Source organism: Pseudophryne corroboree, chromosome 3 (genome assembly GCF_028390025.1).
Source record: "Pseudophryne corroboree isolate aPseCor3 chromosome 3, aPseCor3.hap2, whole genome shotgun sequence".
In the NCBI taxonomy this organism is placed as follows: Eukaryota; Metazoa; Chordata; class Amphibia; order Anura; family Myobatrachidae; genus Pseudophryne; species Pseudophryne corroboree.
The window spans coordinates 489,862,333-489,886,473 of record NC_086446.1 but is presented as its reverse complement, the minus strand read 5'-3'; the positions used below and the strand labels follow the sequence as shown (position 1 = coordinate 489,886,473).

The 24,141-nt window shown below is 46.5% G+C and overlaps 1 protein-coding gene across 1 annotated transcript in view; it reads left to right on the top strand.

The window, feature by feature from the left end:
• Window positions 1–24,141, top strand: part of TMEM220 (transmembrane protein 220) — a 60,682-nt gene that overhangs the window by 9,078 nt on the left and 27,463 nt on the right. The window contains exons 2-4 of the mRNA XM_063960940.1: window positions 11,748–11,777; window positions 13,408–13,468; window positions 20,446–20,569. Coding sequence (XP_063817010.1) covers window positions 11,748–11,777; window positions 13,408–13,468; window positions 20,446–20,569 — 215 coding nt within the window. The remainder of the gene's footprint in view (window positions 1–11,747; window positions 11,778–13,407; window positions 13,469–20,445; window positions 20,570–24,141) is intronic.

The window sequence follows — 24,141 nt, the reverse complement described above, 5'->3', positions numbered from 1 at the left end:
ACATTGGGCTCTGTCTGCATCATTTAAATACTTATGTGCTTACTGGTACAAAAAGCACACCTACAGTACATTTAGGGCTGGATTATGGACTAGGTGGCAGCCTAGGGCCCATGTGAGACCTAAGTGGCCCACCTGACACCCCTGCCGACAACCTGTATTAAAAAATTGTTTCTTTTGGAGGGGGTTGGGTTTAATTCTTTTTTTTAAGCACTCCAGTATAGCTGTGAGCAGGGGAAGGAGGTGCGATAGTCAGTAGGAAGGGTCTAGCTTAAAGTAAGGGAGTGAGCGGTGAGGCTAGGGGCATGTGGATGCCACAGGAGTTACTAGGATGGTTAATACATACTTACCTACTTTCTAATTCTCCTCTCCGGGAGAAGCCCGGAGAGGAGACGATGCAGGACTCTTACTTACCTACTTTCTAATTCTCCTCTCCGGGAGAAGCCCGGAGAGGAGACGATGCAGGACTTCGGGGGCGGACTGTGACATCATCAAGCCCTGCCCCCACACCGGGAAAATGCTGCGATTCGCGGGTCAGCGGGAAGGGGGCGGGGCTAAAATGATGCGATTCGCGTCATTTGAACCCCTTCCCCTCCCCACGGACCCGCGAATACGTCACAATCCTGCCCGTATCACTAGGGTGCGAGCAGGATGCGGAAGACCTGCCTACTCTTCCGGGGGTGTGGGGGGCTACCCCAAAAAATGTGATCCTCCCGCAGCTTCCAGGAGAGTAGGCAAGTTTAGGTTAATGCAATTGCACAATGCAGCTCTAGGGTCAGCCTGTGATACACTGACAGGGGACATGTACTAAGCAGTGATAAAAGTGGAGAAGTGAGCCAGTGGAGAAGTTGCCCATGGCAACCAATCAGCATTGACATAACATTTCTAATTTGCATACTGTAAAAGTATACAGAGCAGCTGATTGGTTGCCACGGGCAACTTCTCCACTGGCTCACTTCTCCACTTTTATCACTGCTTAGTACATGTCCCCTAAGTCAGTTGTCCCATGAGGCTCAGTACATGGGTCAGAGGGGCATGTGCTGTGCTCACTGGAGGAGCTCAGCACATGCTCCTGTGACATCTAGCCCTAGGGGCTCTGCCACCAGCCATTAGGGGCATGCAATCATTTAATCGGACACAAAAATCATCTAATTTCATTGGATGACATTACAGGGCTTCCTCTACACTGGCATTCTACATTAGCTGGGATGACAATGGAGAGAATGCTAACCTCCACAGAAGGGGAAGAAGTAGGAGTAAAAAATGTGTAACATATGCTGTGTATGCTGGGTAGTGGCATAAGCTTGAGGCAGTTAGGCTTTACATAGCCTGTCTGTGGTGGCATTGGCACTGAGGGGTGCTTGAGACATGTTTTAACAGAGGCTGTATATTGTTGTTCATAAGATGTGACTGGAGTTAAGCAGCAATCAATGATATAAATAGTAGACATAGGGTTATGTCAACATGAGTCAGTGTTATAGCGTAAGGCAGCCGGTGAGAGCTGTGTTTATGGTGGGTAGGAGACGGGTATGTATGCTGGCATGTTCCGTATATAGAGACTAGAAGAGCATACTGTATGTCAAGGGTGCAGTCTCTGGGCACTGATGACAGGCTGGTTCTCCATACAGAGCTAGGAGGAGAGGCTGTGTTATAGCATAAGGCAGCCGGTGAGAGCTGTGGAGGGTGGGGTGCTCTCCCTGCGCTTCCGCTAGATGGATATAAAAGCACATTACAGTATATAGCTTCTTTTTTTTTTCTTTACTGGTCCAAGCCTGTTCTTCCAGTTTTACTATCTATGCCCAAGATGGCAAGTAGGAGGTCTGGAGACTTGCTGGCAAAGAAGTAAGAGTCCTTACAGCTGCTGGGCAGTATCGCAAGGCAGTTCGGCTGCCTGTAAAAGTTTTATTGGTAGCTTGCGGCAATAGAAGATTTCGTATGGATGAGATAAAATTAATTTTGTCAAATACACCCCTATGTGTTTAATTTCTTTATGGATTATTTTGTAATGATTCATTTTTTGCTTTTGTAGTAGGAAAGGTTTTTTTTAAGCTTCGCTTTTGCTTCAGTTTGCCTAGAAGAGGTATTTTTTGCAGGAACAAATTGGTTACAAGCTACTCTAAACTAGAGATATGCGGCGGACACTTTTCGGGTTTTGTGTTTTGGATCTGGATCTCCGCTCGTGTTTTGGATCTGGATTGGTTTTGCCAAAACCACCCTTTCGGGTTTTGGTTTTCGATCTGGATGATTTTTGCAAAAAAACATAAAAATAGCTAAAATCACAGAATTTGGGGGTATTATTAACCTCAATAACATTACTTTCCACTCATTTCCAGTCTATTCTGAACACCTCATAGCTCAAAATATTGTTTTTAGGCCAAAAGGTTGCACCGAAGTATTGTAGCTAATCGACACAAGTGGGCTGCACAAACACGTGGCCCATCTAGGAGTGGCACTGCAGTGGCAAACAGGATGGCAGTTTAAAAAAAAAAAAATAGGCCCCAAAGAGCACATAATGCAAAGAAAAAAAAGAGGAGCAAGATGGAATTGTCTTGGGCCCTCCCACCCACCCTTATGTTTTTTAAACATGACATGCACAGTATAATAAACCCATCATTTCAGTGACAGGTGGTCCCCCTGGAAAAAGCTCGCCAAGTTCTCAGAATCCTAGCTAGCTACAAACATACCACCTCCATATTTGAGGCAAGAGGAAGAGGACAGTGTGAAGAAGGTGATTAAAAATTACAGAGGCACACGCAATCAGGAACAACACACAGGCTTTCACCTCCACTCCCATATTGGTATGGAACATAAAGGACTTCAACCAAGCAAATATATAATTACCACATTACTGGACAAACTGAAAAACTAGGGGCCAAAGCCTCAAAATTTGTACCCCCTTCTCCATGTTCTGGGATTAAGATAATCTCGGATTTAATGCTGGGATGCAAATAAACTGGTGTATACCACAGGATCAAGATTGGATATTTCTCTTACGTCCTAGAGGATACTGGGAATCCATTTAGTACTATGGGGTATAGACGGGTCCACTAGGAGCCTTGGGCACTTTAAGAATTTGATAGTGTGCGCTGGTTCCTCCCTCTGTGCCCCTCCTACCAGACTCGGTTTAGAAAATGTGCCCGGAGTAGCCGGTCAAGTCGCTGGAAGCTCCTGAAGAGTTTTCTGCATTTATTTGATCTGTTTGTTATTTTCAGGCAGGACTGGATGGCACCAGCCTGCCTGCTTCGTGGGACTTGGGGGGGGAACGCCCCAGCCTCTTGAAGGGTTAATGGTCCCGTTCCCCGCTTACATGACACTAGCTCCTGAGGGAACTATTTGCACGCACCACCACGGCTAGCGTACATTCCCGCAGCACACCGCCACCCCTAACAGAGCCGGAAGATAGAAGAGTAGTGTGTACTGAGCCAGCGTCCCTGTTAGTGGGTCGCCGGCCATTATGGCGGCATGAGGGTACGGAGACGCACAGCTTCTACAAGGGGCAGATGACTCTCCAGACTTGGTACACAGTGCGAACGCACCACTTCTGAGGGAGCGAACTGAGTCTAAGTACACAACGGGTGTACACAGTACCCAGACTGGCATTACAGACTTAAAAGATGACTGACTCCATTTTAAGCACTAAAATTACCTCAGTCAGTATAAAAAAGCGGGAAGACCACACTCCATTGAAGGGGCAGGGCTTCACTATGAGCGGATCCAGCAGCTCACCAGCGCCATTTTCACTCTGCAGTGGACACAGATGCTGACTGACAGGGACGTGCAGCTCCTCCGGAGACTCCAGATTACCTCAGCAGTACCAGGGGGTCATAGCAGGGGGGAAAGCGCTTACTAGTGTACTAAGTCTCCAATCTGGGTACTTAGTCTGCGACCCAGCTAAGCTTGGCATTAGCAGTAAGGGGGCTGTGTGCTGGCTCCAGGCTATCTCTGTGTCTCTCTTGAAGGGCTCTTTGTGGGTTTACTGTGCATTTAACCTTTTTGTGTGTGTGTGTGTGTGTGTGTGTGTGTGTGTGTGTGTGTGTGTGTGTGTGTGTGTGTGTGTGTGTGCTGTCACTGTATGTCAGACAAAAAGTGTGTATCACGTAAGGCACAGTGTTCCTTTTCTCCGGGGGGTTTACTGCAGTGTACTCACTGCAGTGTACCCTCCCAGGCTAGCAGGGCAGAGCCAGCTTGGCCGGATTCCATTAGGAAAATTATTTCCAATATCTCTGCTAAATTGTCCCGCAATGAGAGAGACACAATACTTAAGACAATCGATGACTGAGTTTATGAACAGAGACTCCGTACCCAAACCAGTGTCTCAGTCCCCTGCCATTTGTCCGCAAAAACGTCCTTTGGTCCATATCCTGCAATCTGACTCTGATGATGACGGGTCAGACATGGAGGAGGGGGAGGTGGACTCAGAGGTTGGGGAGGCTACTCTGTCACAGGGAATAGAGGCTCTCATAGAAGCTATCAGAGATGTTTTCCTCTGTTACTTGATAAGGTAACAGGGGAGACTGAGGAATCTTGTTTTAATATAAAAAAGAAATCCTCGGCCACTTTTCCTGTGTCAAAGGAACTAAATACCCTGTTTGAAGAGCCGTGGGTTAATCCTAATAGTAAATTTCAAATCCCTAAAAGGTTGATATCATCTTTTCCTTTTCCTCCTGAGGATAGAAAAAAATGGGAAAATCCACAGATAGTGGACGCATCAGTATCCAGGCTGTCACGGAAAATTGGACTGCCTGACCTGGGTGCAGCTTCCCTGAAAGACACAGCTGATCGTAGAATTGAGAATACACTCAAATCTTTGTATACAGCTGCTGGGGTGGCCCAGAGACCCACTATAGCATGTGGGTGGATTACTAAGGCTATTGCCAAATGGTCGGGCAACCTAATTGAGGGGTTAGGTACCTTGCCTCAGGGGGAGATTATTTTACTCCTGCAACATATACAGGACTCTGCGAATTTTATGGTAGAAGCCATAAAAGTAATCGGCTTGCTTAATGCACGCACCACTGCTATGGCAGTGTCAGCACGCAGAGGCTTATGGCTACGCCAGTGGACTGCTGATGTGGACTCCAGGAAAGGCGTAGAAGGCCTACCCTTCACAGGATAGGCCTTATTTGGAGATGAACTAGACAAATGGATCGCCATAGCTACTGCGGGTAAGTCTACATATCTTCCTTTCACAGCTTCCCCAGCCAGGAAGGCCTACTCAGGACCTAATCTACAGTCCTTTCGGGCTGCCAAGTTTAAGGGCAAAACCAGAGGTTCTTCTACAGCCACCAGAGGCGCTAGAGGTAAACTACGAAAAACAGCAACTGACTGTTCACAGGAGCAGAGCTCAAGCTCTGCTTCCTCAAAGCCTTCAGCGTGATGGTGGGCCGCGATGTCTGGAGAACTGGCAGGTGGGAGCCCGACTAAAAATTTTCAGTCACATCTGGACACCATCATGCCAGGATCCCTGGGTCATAGATCTTATTTCCCAGGGCTACAGACTGGAGTTTCAGGAGCTCCCACCTCACAGAGGTTTCACAGGAAGCAAGTGTAACCTTACAGGACGCCATCCAAAAACGGGTACAGACCCAGGTCATTGTTCCAGTTCCACCTCATCTGCAAAACAAAGGATATTATTCCAACTTGTTTGTAGTTCCGAAGCCAGACGGTTCGGTAAGACTGATTTTGAACCTCATGTAGTTGAACCAATACTTACGAGTGTTGAAATTCAAGATGGAGTCTCTGAGAGCGGTCTCAGGTCTGGAGGAGGGGGAATTCCTAGTGTCTCTGGATATCAAGGATGCGTACCTCAATATTCCGATCTGGCTGCCTCATCAGCCTTATCTATGGTTTGCACTACAGGACTGCCACTACCAGTTCCAGAAGCCGCCATTTGGTCTCTCCACGGCACAGAGAGTGTTCACCAAGGTGATGGCAGAGATGATATTTCTACTCTGCAAACAGGGAGTGATTAAAATTCCATACCTGGACGATCTTCTGATAAAGGCACCGACCAGGGAGTGGTTGGACAGCATTGGCCTCGCAACCAAACTACTCCTGGATCACGGGTGGATTCTGAACTTACCAAAATCTCACCTGGAACCGATGCAGAGGCTCCCCTTCCTGGGAATGATACTGGACACAGAGTCTCAGAGAGTGTTCCTTCTCTTGGAGAAAGGTATGGAAATCCAATCGATGGTTCGGGCTGTCCTGAAGCCAACCCGGAGCTCGGGACATTTGTGCATTCGCCTTCTGTGGAAAATGGTGGCCTCTTACGAGGCGCTACAGTACGGAAGGTTTCATGCGAGGCCCTTCAAGCTGGATCTGTTGGACAAATGGTCCGGATCGCATCTTCACATGCACCAGAGGATCAGTCTGTCGCCAAAAGCCAGGATCTCCCTTCTGTGGTGGCTACAGACTTCTCACCTCGTTGAGGATCGGAGATTCAGGATTTAGGGGGTGCAGTTTCAAGGAAGATGGTCAAGTCGGGAAGTCGTCCTTCCAATAAACATCTTGGAACTCAGGGCAACGCCCTTCTGCAGGCCTCATCTCTATTTCGGAATCAGGCCATTCAGGTCCAGTCAGACAATGTAATGGCGGTAACGTACATAAACCGACAGGGCGGAACGAAAAGCAGAGCCGCAATGTCAGAGGTGTCAAGAATCCTCCTCTGGGTGGAAAAACACGCCGTGGCATTGTAGGCGGTCTTCATTCCGGGAGTAGACAACTGGGAAGCAGACTTCCTGGGCAGACACGATCTGCACCAGGGGGAGAGGGCCTCCACCCGGAGGTGTTCGGGTGGTTGACACATCGATGGGGATATCCACAGATCGACATGATGGCCTCTCGACTCAACAAGAAGTTAAAGCGGTATTGTTCCAGGTTGAGAGAACCACAAGCAGTGGCGGTAGACTCTCTGACAACTCCGTGGGTCTACCAACTGGTGTACGTGTTTCCTCCACTTCCTCTGATCCCAAGAATTCTAAAAAGAATAAAAAGGGAAAAGGTTCAAGCAATCCTCATTGCTCCGGACTGGCCTCGAAGGGCCTGGTACGCGGATCTTCTCAAGATGCTGTTAGAAGACCTGTGGCCTCTACCTCTTTGCGAGGATCTTCTGCAACAGGGCCCGTTCGTCCATCAAGACTTACCATGGCTACGTTTAACAGCATGGAAGTTTAACAGCTGATTCGAGCCAGGAGAGGGATTCCTGACAAGGTCATCCCGACTGTGATCCAAGCCAGGAAGGGGGTAACGTCTAAACATTACCATCGTATATGGAAGAAGTATGTCTCTTGGTGTGAGAGCAGACAATATTCCGTGGTGGAATTTAATCTGGGACGTCTCCGGCTTTTTCTGCAGTCAGGAGTGGATGTGGGCCTACGCCTAGGCTCTATTAAAGTCCAGATTTCGGCTTTGTCTATGTTCTTTCAGAAAGAATTGGCTTCTCTCCTTGAGGTCCAGACGTTCTTGAAAGGTATTCTGCCCATCTAGCCTGCCTTTGTGCATTCCACGGCACCTTGGGATCTCAATTTGGTGCTGCAGTTCCTCCAATCGGACTGGTTTGAACCGTTACAGGAGGTTGACATAAAGTTCCTTACGTGGAAGACCGTCACACTGTTGGCCCTGGCCTCAGCAAGATGTGTGTCAGAGCTAGGGGCGTTGTCTCACAAGAGTCCCTATTTAATTTTCCATGAGGACAGAGCTGAACTCAGAAGTCGTCAGCAATTTCTTCTTAAGGTGGTGTCCGCTTTTCACATCAAACAACTTATTGTGGTTCCAGCTGTGACGGACACCTCTGCTACTTCAAAGTCTTTGGATGTTGTGAGGGCTTTGAAGGTGTATGTAAAGAGAACAGCTCGTCACAGAAAATCCGACTCGCTGTTTGTTCTCTATGATCCGAAAAAAATTGGGTGTCCTGCTTCAAAGCTGTCTATCACTCGCTGGATCAGGCTCACAGGCCCTCATTCCGAGTTGATTGCTCGCTACTTTTTGCAGCCGTGCAAACTCATAGTCGCCGCCCACAGGGGAGTGTATTTTCGCTTTGCAAGTGTGTGATCGCATGTGCAGCCGAGCGGTACGAAAACGTTTTTTACAGTTTCTGAGTAGGTCTGAACTTACTCAGCCCTTGCGATCACTTCAGCCTGTCCGGTCCCCGAATTGACGTCAGACACCCGCCCTGCAAACGCCTAGACACGCCTGCGTTTTACCTACCACTCCCAGAAATCAGTCAGTTGACACCCATAAATGCCCTCTTCCTGTCAATCTCCTTGCGATCGGTTGTGCGAATGGATTCTTCGCTAGAAGCATTGCACAGCAATGATGCTGTTTGTACCCGTACGACGTGCGTGTGCATTGTGGTGCATGCGCAGTTTTGCCGGTTTTTTAACTGATCGCTGCGCTGCGAAAATCGGCAGCGAGCGATCTACTCTGAATGACCTCCACTATCCAGCATGCTTATTCCGCAGCAGGATTGCCGGTTCCAAATTCTGTAAAAGCCCACTCTATTAGGTCGGTGGGTTCTTCTTGTGCGGCTGCTCGGGGTGTCTCGGCCTTACAGCTCTGCTGAGCAGCTACTTGGTCAGGTTCAAACACGTTTGCAAGGTTTTACAAATTCGATACTTTGGCCTCTGAGGACCTTCAGTTTGGTCAATCAGTTCTGCAGGAACCTCAGCACTTTCCCACCCAGTTTGGGAGCTTTGGTACTTCCCCATGGTACTAAATTAATTCCCAGTATCCTCTAGGACGTAAGAGAAAATGGGATTTTAATTACCTACCGGTTAATCCTTTTCTCGTAGTCCGTAGAGAATACTGGGTGCCCGCCTGGTGCTTCGTTTTTTCCTGCACTGTTACTTGGTTAAGTATTATGGTTGGTACAGCTGTTGATGTTCATGCTTCAAGTTTGGTTAGCATGGCTTTCCTATTGTCCTGTGTGCTGAATTGTAATCTCACCACTATCCTTATCTATCCTTCTCTCAAAGTATGTCCGTCTCGCCGGGCACAGTTTCCTTGACTGAGTCTGGTAGGAGGGGCATAGAGAGAGGAGCCAGCGCATACTATCAAATTCTTAAAGGGCCCAAGGCTCCTAGTGGACCCGTCTATACCCCATGGTACTAAATGGATTCCCAGTATCCTCTGTGGACTACGAGAAAAGGATTTACCGGTAGGTAATTAAAATCCTATTTTTCCCCTCCACGGAGTCTGGAGACTTATTTTTCGAAAATCTTTTTTTCCATTTTTTTATTGCGTTTTTATTTACATATATTGTGGCAGATGCCTTATTTTTGTGTTTCACAGATCCCAGTTACACGCATGTGAGCATACCTGTGTGTCCCAGTTACACGCATGTGAGCATACCTGTGTGTCTTGTTTATTTTTTCATTTTTAAATAAAGCAGCCCCTCCTGAGCCCCCACAGCAGCCTCAGATGGGGCAAGTTGAGTACGGGTGGGTTCGGTACAGCACTATGCAGGACTGTGCAGTGAATTTTTTGTTATTGAGCACCTGCCCTAGTGGAGCTTACCACTCTACAGTCGAAACTCATTTCATACTATAAGCCTGGCAAGCCAGACATCTTCCTGGCTGTAAACCACCATGAAACTCCATACTGGGCCTTATTCAGTAACTGTTTGTGCCTCACAGGAGCTCCTGGCCCATTTAGTGCTGCAGTGCAGTGGAAAGCTGATGCAATGCAAGATCACTGAAACTCTGTTCTTCTAACACTGTGGAGAATTACACAGTACAGCAGACAGGCAACAGCACCCCTGGACTTAAATGGCAGTGGGGCAATACCCCTGGACTGAAAGGACAGAGGGGCAGAACACCATATAGGGCAGCACCCCTGGAATGATGTTGCAGACAAAGAAAAATGTGCAAGATGGAGTTGTCCTTGGGCCCTTCCACCCACCCTTATGTTGTTTAAACAGGACATGCACACTTTAACAAACCAATCATTTCAGCGACGGGGTCTGCCACATGACTGTGGCTGAAATGATTAGTTTGTTTGTGCCCCCACCAAAAATGAAGCAGTTAATCTCTCCCTGCACAAACTAGCTCTACATGGGCAAATTGTCGTCCTCATCCTCCGATTTCCTCCCCCCCCCCTTTCAGTGTTTACATCCTCACAGAGAAAAAATATTTAAACAATTTAGGTGTCAGTGGACTGCTTACGCTATTACCCAAAGTTTCTGAACTTGACAATGTCTTCTGATGAATGCGCTGCATGTGACTTATAAGGGAGGATGTTCCTAGGTGGTTAACGTCCTTACCCATACATATTATGGATTAACAAAGGCAACAGATGGCTTGACACCTGTTGTCCGGATTTGTGGAGAAATAATTTCACACCAAAGAGTTGTCTTTTTTGGTATTTTGCCCAGGCATGACAATTGGCTTTTTCATCCCATGGACAGCAATTGTCTCCACTGGTGCCTTATTCAAACAAACCACATCACCATCAGAATCCTCATCGTCAACTTCCTCTGCAGTGCCAGCTACACCCATATTCTCTTCATCCTGTGTACTTTTTACTTCTACAGTGACATCCTCATTCTCAATATCAGCAACTGGACTGGCAGTGCTCCTCCCAGCACTTGCAGAGGGCGTGCAAATGGGTGGTAGGAGCCTCCTCTTCCCATACAGTGTTGTGAAGGTCAGGCCTAGACATTGCAACCGTAGACAGTGCCAGCACTCCTGTATTTCATGAGAATGATGGTCTGGTCCTGAGCATAGTAAAGTCATGGTCTAATCTTGTCAAAATTTTAATACTCTGATTTGCTGCAGGTGGTAATAATGTTCTAATTAGATATGGGTGTTCTGGTCCTGATAATGTTTCAATGCTCTAATTAGATACAAATCAAATGGGCAGGACAGCACTAATCTATATTGCTGTTTGTATGTGGTTCCCAAACTTTCTTGAATCACGGCACCCTAGAGAATCAGTGTGTGTGTGTGTGTGTGTGTGTGTGTGTGTGTGTGTGTGTGTGTGTGTATATATATTATATTATATATCATTTTTTTTTTTTTTTTATGGCTCCCCTAAGCCAAAAGTTTCTTACTGAGAAATTCAGCAAAAATGATTAAGTAAATTTAGTAATTTGTGCTCACCTGTCATCCTGAAGGGTTGGGTAAAAAATCCTGACAGTCAGGTAACCGACAGCAGGATCCCAACTGCCAAAATCCTGACACATCCCAGTAAGTTTTTTTTTATTTTTTTTATTTATTTATTTATTTTTATTTTTCTCCCTAACCTCCCCCTTCCACAGACTAACCCTAACCACCCTCCCCCTAGTGCCTAACCCCAAACCCTGCACTAGGATGTGTCGGGATTCTGGCCGGCTATATGCTGCTGTGGGTCTCCTGACTGTCGGGATCTCGACTGCTGGTATTTTGACTGCATCCCAATCCTTAGGATCAGTTATGTGGTGGTGGATAGGGATGTACTTCTGTTTGTTAACACATTTTATGACTGACAGCTACCAGTACTGGTTTTGCCTATCACATGGACCATAAATAATGTAATTTACAAGTGCATCATGGCAGCCAGTTTAGGAACCGCTACTGTATGATATCATTTCTAAATACAGACACGTGTCCATTTGTTATTTTTCCTATATCACCTATTTATTATAAATGAAATTAAGTAATATAATCTACACGCATATAGATGTACATTTAAACTTGTGTGTTCACTATTCGTAGTACAAACACCAGACTGTAAAATGTCAAACTAAATAATTTATTTATTTTCATTAACAGATTAACGACCCAGATGCTGAAATATGGATAGTAAGTGTGTCTGCAGAGAACTTTATGTTTTTTATTTAACTATTAAATCTGCATAATAATATACTGGTTATTCTTAACCCATATAGGTTATACATAAGATGGTAAGATGACAAGAAGCTTTCTTCATTTGTCTTTTTAAGAAATGTCGCAGGATAATGCTTTGAATGCGCTTCTCACAGCTTCTTGTTCATTATAATAATGTAGGTACATGTGTATTGGGTAAGGGAAAGTCTGGTCCATACATCCTTGCACAGATATTGGAGATGGTATAAATCTGATCTGCACCATTCCTTATTGCTCCAGATCATCTTTTATATTGCACTTTGTGGTTTATTTTTAATTTGGCGTTCCCACCTAGGTGGTCAGTACTTATTTCTTAAGTACTTGTTCAAGTGGCTTGTCTGTAACAATAGAAAATATTAGATTGGGCAATGTTAAAATGCCCAATCTCTTCCGATCTTGGAAGTGATAAAGTGTCGGGCCGGACTAGTATCTGGTGGGGGACCTCCCGAGAATATCCGGTGTAGTAGGGTATAGGAGGAAAATGTATCCAGTCTAACGTTGACAGCAGATTCATACATTTGCTTGATTTTCCCACACTCTCTGATATACTCTTTATCACAAGCTTTGCATATAATAACTGTAGGTGGATCCTAACCTCTAATTTACCATCTCTCAACACTGTTTGTACCATACTCACAGTGGATAATCTTTGGGCTGACTATAACCGCAAACAAGAAATTATTTTACAGTATTGTTTGGGTAGATAGGGTGTACAATAAAAAATATTTACCAGAAGACGCTGTTGTTTAAATTCCAGATTGAGGTATCCTGCTGCGTATTTGGCTATTTTGCCTGTATTATTTAAATTTACAAGTATAAATTCAGTTATAATGTGATTTATCTAGCAAATTTAATCATTAAAGGTCCTATTTTCGCATATAGCTTGTCTAGGAAGGATCACTTAATTTTAATTTGATCTAATTAAAAATAATATTCTAGCTACTTATATTACTTACATATTTTTTCTTTAATTATCGCGCCATCCAAGGGTCTGTCTTTCTTGTCTCATACTAAGTTGATATGGAAGACATCAGTACTCCCACTGCACCTGGATGACAGCTTTGGCATCATGTACAATATGTAACGGAAGTAACAGTTTTTTTTTTTTTAGATTATCCTTGCTGTAACTCACATCAGTCTAGCACCAGATATACAGATGTGTCCGTTCTCCTCTATACACTCCCGTGCAAACACATCGCCGGTGTGATTAATCGCATTCACGTATGACATGGCCACAGGGGCGCGTACACCCTGCAACCCCGCGGGCACACTAATTGCGTCAAATGAGTCGCAAATAGCTGCTGCTGCTGGTAAGCTGAAATTGGACACATCTGCACTAATAATATGATTGGCTGCTAAGGGTTACAGCATATTTGTGCTACAGTACCTGCAATATGGTATTTAACACATCCTGTAGACTGGAAGCTTACAAGCAGGAGGGAACTTAAACCACTGACTGTTTGTTAGTAATCAGTCTTCTCATTGTGTGTTCCAAGTGTAAAGCACTGCAGAGCATGCTGGCAATATACAAGTAAACTGTAATAATAGTTTTCTTTTCTTTGAATAGGTGATCTATTTGATTCCAGCCATCCTAATTCTTCTGCTTAGTATAAAACCAGACATAACGGGTATGGTCATTTGTAAACCTACAGTAATTTAATAGTTAATAGTATACTCTCATTATGGGCCTGATTCTGAGTTGTACACTGATGATAACAGAGTTGAGCATTTTTTGTTTTCTGCAGCAGGTTACATTGGTTTCCACAGGGAAACATCGGGGTAGAGTGGATCTTGATCCAGAAGCACCAACAGGCTAAAGCTTTAGGCTGTCCCAGGATGCATTGGGGCCTCCTCTATAGCCCCGCCTCCAGGCACTGTAAGCTCAGTTTCAGTTGGTGTCTGCAGCAGGAGGTCATTTAATAGGTGGGCTGCACTGGGCAGCCCTGAAAAAGCTTTTTCTGGCAGACTATTTCTTCAAAACTGGGCTGTCATCACTGTATGTCATGGTGACACTTTAGCGCTGCAGCTCCATCACCTCCCAAGCGGCATCGCATACTCCCGCGACCTGTTCCCGGGTGCTTGCAGCGGAAACACTCCGGCTTTAGACACACGGTCGCAGTCGCTCTCCTGGTTCGCGTGGCTGCTACGGGGAGGAGATAAGAGGGTCCCTCAGGCGGGACCCGCCATTAAATCGCATTCCGTCCGTGACGTAGGGAGACAGGTTGCGACGCTGGCGTGGACACTGTCTTAAAGCAGGGACCCCACTAGACCACAAGGGCAGTAGAGCACAGGTACGATGTACTAATGCCCCATTTAATAAGGCTTGCTAGTACCTGGGGTGGAAGTTCAGCATAGGGGAGCTGACGCTTGACCTGTAGCCTCTCCCCGGCCAAGGGCGACATCTACTGCAGATTTCCCGCCCTGGAGCTGCCTCACACTCTCTCCCTCACTCCCTGACTGAGATGCCGGGTGCCATATTATAAGCATAGTTGCTGCTAGTCTCTGGGACTGCAGGGCAAGGTCTCCCTTGTAAAGCCGCCTGTATACAGCGCTTTGACTTACAAACACTTGAGGACTCTACATGTCTTTATACAGACAGCGTTAGTTAAGAAAAAGTATACCTATTACAGGATATATTGTACAAGTATTCTGATATATACCTCCGGTCTAGGACTGTGCTATGTTATATATACAGTATATATGTGCATATACTAGTCCAGTGCAGTTTTATTGTCATAATAATTATCTGCATTGCCTGTGACTGTATCTGCTGTGTGGTTTCGCTTTCAGTGTTTCCTAGATATATCCAGGGAGTAAATTCCCTCTGTCTAAATGGGCCTTGGCTCGCTATCCTCTCCCTGCAGAGTTATGTAACAAGTGGGAAAATTCACCGCCAGTGGATTCTCATGTCACCCGCCTAGTGGTGTCATCAACTCTGCCTGTCACCACTGTCACCTCACTGAAGGAACCGTCAGATAAGCGTGTGGAGGGATGCCTGAAGTCTATTAACTCCCTTACAGGTGCTGTACATAGACCCATTATTGCGGCCTCTTGGGCTGCAAAAGGAATTGAAGCATGGGTTCAGGCATTAGAGGAAGTGCTGCTTGAGGATATATCTGAAAATGCCAGACAGTACCTGTCTCACATTACCACCGCTGCCTATTACATTCAGGAGGCGTCCTCTGAGGTGGGTGTGTTGGCAGCCAAGGTGTCGACTACGTCTGTCCTGGCTCGCCGTATTCTGTGTTTGAGGTCATGGAAGGTAGACGTAGACTCTACCTTGGAGGTACTCCCCTTTAAGGGGGACATTTTGTTTGGTGAAGACCTAAATACAATTGTGTCTGAATTGGCGGCTGCTAAGACTGCCTTTCTCCCAAATACTAATCCTTCTGCATAGAAGGCTAAAGGTACCGCTTTTCGTGCTTTTCGGCCTCAGGGAAAAGCAAAATGTCAGGCGTACCCGAGACAATCTCGTGCTCCCAAAACCACTAAGCCCAAGGCAAAGCAGTCCTGGGCAGGCCATCAGCCTGCTTCTAAACAAGACAAGCCTGCCGCATGACTGGGTGGTCCTCCCCCTGGGGGGACTCTATGGTGGGAGGTCGACTTCTGCAGTTCACCCAGGTCTGGTTAAAGACCACTTCAGATGCATGGGTGCAGGAAGTTGTCTCTCATGGGTGCGCAGTCTCCTTCAAGAGACGTCCCCCTCACCAGTTTTGTACCACGGTTATCTCTTCGGATACGTTATAGGTGCAAGCTCTGCAAAAGGTTGTGGGTTCCCTCCTGAATACAAGAGTGGTAGTGCCGATTCCTCTGGCCCAGAGAGGCAGAGGTTACTACTCGACCCTGTTTCTAGTTCCAAAACCCAATGGGTCTTTCCGGCCTATACTCGACCTCAAATCACCGAACAAGTTTGTGAGAGCGTCCAAGTTCCATATGGAAATACTGCGCTCAATTGTACTGGCTATGGAACCCGGAGACTATATGGTATCCCTGGATATACAGGATGCATACCTGCATATACCTATTGCAGTGTCACATCAGCAGTATCTGCAGTTTGCTATTGGCAACCTACACTATCAGTTCCATGCTCTGCCATTTGGACTGGCTACGGCTCCTCGGATCTTCACCAAGGTCATGGCCGTAATGACGGCTCATCTCCATTGCCAGGGAGTCAAGATCCTGCCGTATCTGGATGACTTGCTGATTCTGGCAAGCTCCCACGATGTCCTCCTCAGTCATCTGCAACTGATGGTAAGCTTCCTACAAGCTTACTGGTGGCTCATCAATTAGAAGAAATCCCTGCTGGTCCCAGCTCACAGCATGGTGCACACGGGTGCTCTCCTGGACACACACAGTCAATGACTGTTTCTGTCTCCAGAAAAAGTACTGAGACTTCAGGACAGGATAAGATGCTTCCTTTGTCGCCCCAGAGTTTCGATACGCTCGGCGATGTAAGTACTTGGCCTGATGGTGTCGGCTTTCGACATGGTAAAGTACGCTCAATTTCATTCTCTCCCTCTTCAGAAGTTCATCCTTTCCAAGTGGGACAGCCTACCTCGTCGGATCAGATCTCGCATGATCACTTTGACTCCGGAGGTTCGTCTGTCGCTGACCTGGTGGCTACAGGACCAGCGATTGAGCAGGGGCTGTCTTCTGGATCCCCGACTGAGTCCTGCTGACAACGGACGCCAGTCTGAGGAGATGGGGTACAGTGTTGGAGCAACACTCTTTTCAGGGTTGCTGGATCACGGTGGAGTCACTCCAGGGCCGTAACTAGGTGTGTGCCAATGTTTCCTTGCCCACAGCGCATATGCACTGTGGGTGCACCACCGGCACGGCCGCTCTCTCAAGTGTCCATCATTTCCAATCACTGCCTCCCGCCGCCCGATGTTGCTGCGCCGCTGACTTGTATGTGGTGTGCGCTCAGCCCCTCTGCAGCTGAGCGGCGAGCGCACCCACCATACAAATTGCAGGCCGCGCTATCAAGTGTCAATACCCACCACCTCCCTCCCGCCTCTGTATAGTCTGTGCATTGGGCGTTACCCCTCCTCCCCACTCACTGTCTGACAGCTGAGCTCCGGGCGCTGCAGATGAGGGTGAGCGGGGCTACGTGCATGCGTAGAGTCAGTGTGGCCCGGTTGTTGTTGGATGCCTCGGCATGCAGTGCCAGTGATTGCTGTCGGTATGAGAGTGCCGGGTGTACGGGCTTGGACGCAGGGGAGGTGTATGGCAGGACCCCAGGTGAGTGACTGCAGCATGTGTTGTGCTGTTCTCCAGCAAGCTGTGCTGTGTTCTCTAGTTGCAGTACTGACCGCATACACCTGTTACACCTCACATCATGTCGCCATACACCTCACATCCATGTCGCCATACACCTCACATCCATGTCGCCATACACCTCACATCCATGTCGCCATACACCTCACATCCATGTCGCCATACACCTCACATACATGTCACCTTACACCTCACATGTCACCTAATACCTCACATACATGTCACATGTCACCTTACACATCACGTCACCTTACACCTCACATACATCTCACCTTACACCTCGCATGTCACCTAATACCTCACATACATGTAGGATTACCACCTCATCCCTTTACACATATTTATTACACAGGTTCTGTGGCTGATTACAACCAGGTGAAATGGAGTCTTGAAGTCGGCCAGCCACAGAACCTGTATAATTAATGTGTCCAGAATTAAAGGGATGAGGTGGTAACCCTACATACATGTCACCTAGAGATAATGTCCCTCCCAGCCCGCCCCCAGCCCACCCACAATGCTCAACGCTGCGGAAAGTGCAGCGTAGGGTGGGAAGAGGAGAGGCATGCCGGATGGTCACAGCAGGTAAGTATAATTTGCGCGCTCTCTCTCTCTCTCTCGTAAAAAGGGGGACTCTGCCTGCTTAATGTGTAAAAAGGGGGACTATGCTGCCATACTGTGTAAAAAAAAAAAAGTGACTCTGCCTGCCATAATGTGTAAAATTGGGGACTCTGCCTGCCCAAATGTGTAAAAAGGGAGCTATGCCTGCCGTAATCTGTAAAAGGGAGCTTTGCCTGCCGTAATGTGTAAAAGGGAGCCATGTGGCCATGCCCCTTCGGGTGAATTCACGCCCCTATATTTTTGCTGTGCGCCTACGCCGCACACTGGCCCTGTTTTGTATATGGGAGGGGGGGCGCTGATGCTGTTTCTTGCACACAACGCTAAAATGTCTAGTTACGACACTGAGTCACTCCTCCAAATAAACATTCTTGAGTTGCAGGCGGTGTTCAATGCGCTATCTCTCGCCCTGTCTCTGGTACAGATCAGGCCTGTTCAAGTATGGTCAAGCAACGCCACTACAGTGGCATACATAAACCATCAAGGCGGCACTCAAAGCTGCATGGCAATGATGGAGGTGTCAAAAATCCTTAGTTGGGCGGAACGCCATCTCCCAGCAATATCGGCATTGTTCATTTTGGGCGTCCTGAACTGGGAAGCGGACTTCCTCAGTTGCCAGGACGTGCATGCCGGCTAGTGGAGTCTTCATCCAGAAGTCTGTCAACTCTTAGTGGACAAGTGGTGCCTACCAGACGTAGACCTGATAGCGTCTCGACACTATCACAAGGTTCCGGCCTACGGATCAAGGACCAGGGATCCTCAAGCAGCATTCGTGGACGCACTGACAATTCTATGGAACTTTCGGCTGCCTTACGTGTTCCCTCCAGTGTCACTCCTGCCCAGGGTCCTGCGGAAGTTCAAACAAGGAGGATTTCTACTTCTAGTCGCTCCAGCGTGGCCCAGACGGCATTGGTTCTCAGACCTGCAGGGTCTATCGACCGAGTGTCCTCTTCTACTTCCTCAGCACCCAGACCTCCTCGTACAGGGCCCTTGTCTTTATCCAGACCTATCCAGGCTGGCTTTGACGGCGTGGCTCTTGAAGCATCACTCCTGAGAGCCAAAGGATTCTCCAAGGCAGTCATCCAAACTATGTTAAAAGCCTGTAAACCGGCTTCAGCTCGGATTTATTACAGGGTCTGGAATTCTTACTTTACCTGGTGTGCTGATAAGAATTATGATGCATACAGATTAATAATAATAATAATTTTATTTATATAGCGCTCTTTCTCCAATAGGACTCAAGGTGCTTAACAGATACAAAGCATAATATAGTACAGAAAATAATGAAGTACAGAGCCGCTTTTCAGAAAATACAGAAGCATGAAGGTACTAAAGGGACATTATGGAAATGCTTGAGTAAACAGGAAAGTTTTGAGTCTACTTTTGAAAGATTCTATAGTTGGGGTCTCTCGCACTGTTCGGTGAAGGGAGTTCCATAGAGTCAGAGCCACATGACTAAAAGCTCAACTTCCAGAATTCTGGCTTTTCTGCAAAGAGGCCTGGACTTAGGCCTTCATCTGGCCGCCCTCAAGGTTCACATATCTGTCTTGTCAGTATGGTTTCAGAGAAAAATTGCACATATACCTGACGTTCATACATTCACTCAGGGTGTCTTACGGATTCAGCCTCCCTATGTCTTTTCTGTGGCTCCATGGGATCTGTCGGTTGTCCTGAATGCCCTGCAAGAGTCTTCACTTGAACCTCTTGAGACGGTGGACTTTAAATGGCTCACGGCCAAGGTCTTGTTTCTACTGGCTTTTGCCTCTGCTAGAAGGGTGTCGGACTTAGAAAGGGTGGACGACAGGACATTGAGCCTGATATTTCATTGTGACTGGGCAGTTCTTAGAACACGCCCAGGTTATTTACCTAAGGTGGTGTCATCTTTTCACCTTAACCAAGTGATTGTGGTTCCGTCCTTTATCTCTTCTGATTTGTCCTCCAAAGAGTGGTCTTTGGATGGTGGTACATGATCTCGATATATATGTGGAGAGGACTGCCTTAATTAGAAGGTCAGACTCCCTCTTTGTCTTGTTCGGTTTTCACAAACATGGCTGGCCTGCGAATAAGCAAACCTTGGCCAGATGGATTAGAATGATGATTGCACAAGCTTATGCGCAGGCTGGTCTCCCAGCTCCTGTTGCTATTAATGCCCATTCTACTCGGTCTGTTGGACCTTCTTGGGCGGCTTGCTGTGGCGCGTCCACAGAAGAATTGTGCAAGGCGGCTACGTGGTCCTTAGTGAACATGTTTATTAGGTTCTATGCCTTTGATACTTCCGCCTCCCAGGATGCTTCCTTTGGATGCTGGGTTCTCATACCCGCTAAAGCGCCTCACATCCCCGATGTTTCCCTGTGGAAATCAATGTAACCTGCTGCAGAAAAGAAGAGTTATGGTAAACTTACATGGCGGAAAAGGGGGTCATGGCACTAGGTCATGCCCCTCCATGCAAGGTCACGCCTACTCCTTCCGAGGCCAGGCCACTTTTCCAGCCACAGCCGCACCACCTGAACCAAAAGTTGGGAGGTAAGCAACTGTACAAATTGTTGGGCAGGAGTTTGCACTGCACCTTGGCCATAACACTCACCTCCAGTGGCAAATGCTATTTTATGAGTTGTCCTCTGCTTATCCTAATGTATGCTTTGTATTGATATTTCTCATTGCTAGGTAACTGCAAAAATATATTCTAAAATAATTTCTTTATTTGCCCACCAAGGTCACATCATTTGGAAAACATTGTCAGATCTCCATTCTATGGTCTGTTTGATTGGAGCTTCTTATCTGTTCAGTTCACTGTTTATCTACAGCAAGAATAACTTTTTGCATGAAGAAGAAGGCAGGTGAGTGCAATGCAGATATTATATAATGCTCTATATTGTACGTCACAGCCACAGGTCTTAGCAGTGTTTTGAGATAATTCGATAATTTAATTTTTTTAAAGACTTTATTTATATAGAGGACAGTTTAATACAGTACAAATGAATGTGATAATAGAGACAAAAATAGATGAGGAATGTGGGCGAAGAGAGAAATAACACTTTAACTTAGCAACTGATTTCACTGCTCTGCATAGAGAGTAATTATACAGCAGTGGCGGAACTTGTGAATGGTGGGCGCAGGGGCAAAATATAATTTGGGCCCCATCCTCCACCCCAACCCAAGTTCACAATATGCCACACGGCAGTGGGTGACAGGGAGAGGTAGAGAGTGCCAGCGGAATACAGGGGGAGGCAGTGAGTAACAGGGAGAGAGTGACAGGGGAGGCAGTAAGCACAATGTCCTGTGTGATGTGGAAAACAGGGGGCATGTACTTTAATGGGTCAGGAACACAGTGGTCTCTGCTCTGTCCCTGAAAGGGGCCCCTGCCCTTGTGCTTATCCTCAGTTTGGCACTCAGCAGACTGACAGTGCTAGTTACACTGGGTGTGAGCTGCCTGTAATTCACAGACAGCAGTGACTCAGAAATAATGTACAGCTGTCTGTTACTTAGAGGCATTAAGTGGTTGTGACCCTCAGCGCTGACAGGTGGCAGGACTGCTCTGTCACACAAGGTCAGCCCTGCATCCCTACGGTAAGGAGCAGGTCCCTCAGACAGTGAGGACCACCCTGCTCTCTGCACTGGACCATTCATCTGGTATTGCTCAAAATGGTCTGCAGTAGAGGAGGGGGAAGGGGATAACTCATGGCTGGTCTGGGCAGCAGTGGCCCCCATAGTCCTCAGGGGCCCTGGTGCAATGCACCTGCTGCACCAATGGTAGTTCCACCTCTGGTATACAGGTAACGGTACAGAGTGAGCTAAACATTTTTATCAAAAGTGTGGGAGAGAAAGGTAGAGAGGGGTTCAAAGAGAGGATAGACACAGTGTGGCCATCCACTAGGGAAGGAAATAGGAAGGTGAAGTGAGAGTAGAGGAATTGTGGTGTGAATAACAGGAGGACTGATCCTGTAGTAGTAGTGACTTACATGGTTAATGGCCATACCTTCTTATTAAAGGATTTTGAAGAGTTGTGAAAGATGCTAATTATAAATTCCATCTTATGTGCCAGATTCCATTCAGGACTGATCCCAATCAGCATTGAATCCACCTGGTTGGCCATGACGCATAAACTGCAAAATCTCCAGCCTGAAGGAAATTCTATATTAATTCTAAGTAAAATAGTATTTGGTATAGGAGCTAATTAAAACTGTATTTGGACTGTCCTCAGGCGGGAGGTGGTTGATAGATAGACAGGTAAAAGATCGACAGTCAATAGGTCGACATCATAGGGTCAACGGGGTCATGCATTATGCTTTCTGTGTGCTTACGGTTTTCTTTTATGTCTGTGTTGCTTATCTATTGCTGTATTACTTAGATCCGCTGTTTATGTGCATTGTTTTTGATGTATGTAAAGCACCTTGAGTCCTGTTGGAGAAAGATCGCTATATAAATAAAATTATTATTATTATTATAAGGTCGGCATAAAAAAAAAAAGACTTGTCTACCTTTTATATATTTTTTTTAGGGTTTTTACACATTTTGCTTCATTTTCTATCCATGTCACAAACTATTACCTTTAGTAAGCTTGTGGCTAGTGAAGCGGAGCAAGCCACCAGGCTGGAAGCGCAGCGAGCGAGTCGTTGGGGACGCATTTCAACAAATAGGGGTAAAAAGATGTTTAAAATCACAAAATAACACCTCCCTCCAAAAAAAATAAAAATTGTGTTGACCTTTTTACCCTGTTGACCATATGACTGTCGATCCTATGGTGTAGACCTAATGAATGCCTATCTATATAATGTCTTTCTTGTGATCACACCCCCTCAGGCTTGGCACATATGGGATACATGGGTTGGAATAGAGCTTAATGTGGAATGTTTGGACTCTGTAAAGGAATACCAAAATTCTTTGCTTCTATTTTGAGACCAAATCTTCATAGATCTAGGACTTTTACAAAGTACATATTGAATAATATCACAGCAAGATAGTAATTTTTAAAGTTGGGGATGCCCAGACCTCCACCTGGTGCTGAATGCTGGAAAAAACATATGCCCTTATTTATAAATGAATGATACATTTCACTGTGAGAGATAAAATGCACCAGCCAATCCGCTCCAAACTGTCATGTTACAGACTAGTGTTTGAAAAATGACAATTAGGAGCTGATTGGCTGGTGCAATTTATCACTCACAGTGAAATTTATCACTCATTGATAAATAAGGGCAATAGTCTGAAGTTTGTTTTGCCGGGTGGTCTTCAGTTTGCTGGCTGTCGGGAACCCAGCGCACAGTATACTGGCGCCGCAATACCGACAGCCGACATACCGACACTTTTTCTCCCTCTTGGGGGTCCACGACCCCCTTGGAGGGAGAATAGATAGCCCGCAAGGGTCTCATTTGCGCTCACCCAGCTGTCGGTATGCCGGCGGTCGGGATTCCGGGGGCCGGTATGCTGGTCGCCGGGAGCCCGGCCGCCGGCATACCCTACTACACCCTGTTTTGCCATATGAATTACATCTTACAGTGTTTTAAATTATTTTAACACATACGGTGAGATCCAAATTGGGAGAGTCTGGAACATATATAGCAGATGCGGTACTGTGTTTATATTGATATTGGTAACCCAACCTAGCCAAGAGTTACACCAAGAGGTAGCGATTATATGAGAGGCTTGGAACAGCTGACAATATTGTCTGGTTATCAAACCATGAGGTTTTTTTATATGAACATGTCCAAAGGATAATTACTATCTAGAATGTTTACAGTTTTGGACAAAGCAAGATATTCAATTTATAAATATACTGGACAAATCACAATACATACGGACAATAAAAAAAAAAGAATAAACAAACAATAAACTGTAGACTGAACCGTGATGCTACAGAAGGTTTCTCAGCTTTATTTTCTTTAATGATGAAAAATGTATAACCATTATCCTCTATTGTTTGTACTGTACATTTATCCCACGTCCCCTCCCACCCCTTTATCCCAATCCTCCCTGCAATCATTGTGTATATTTCTCTGACGTCCTAGTGGATGCTGGGTACTCCGTAAGGACCATGGGGAATAGACGGGCTCCGCAGGAGACTGGGCACTCCAAAAGAAAGATTAGGTACTATCTGGTGTGCACTGGCTCCTCCCTCTATGCCCCTCCTCCAGACCTCAGTTAGAATCTGTGCCCGGCCAGAGCTGGATGCACTTAGTGAGCTCTCCTGAGTTCACTATAAAGAAAGTATTTGTTAGGTTTTTTATTTTCAGTGAGATCTGCTGGCAACAGACTCACTGCTACGTGGGACTTAGGGGAGAGAAGCAAACCTACCTGCTTGCAGCTAGCTTGTGCTTCTAAGGCTACTGGACACCATTAGCTCCAGAGGGATCGAACACAGGGCCCGACCTCGATCGTCCGTTCCCGGAGCCGCGCCGCCGTCCCCCTTGCA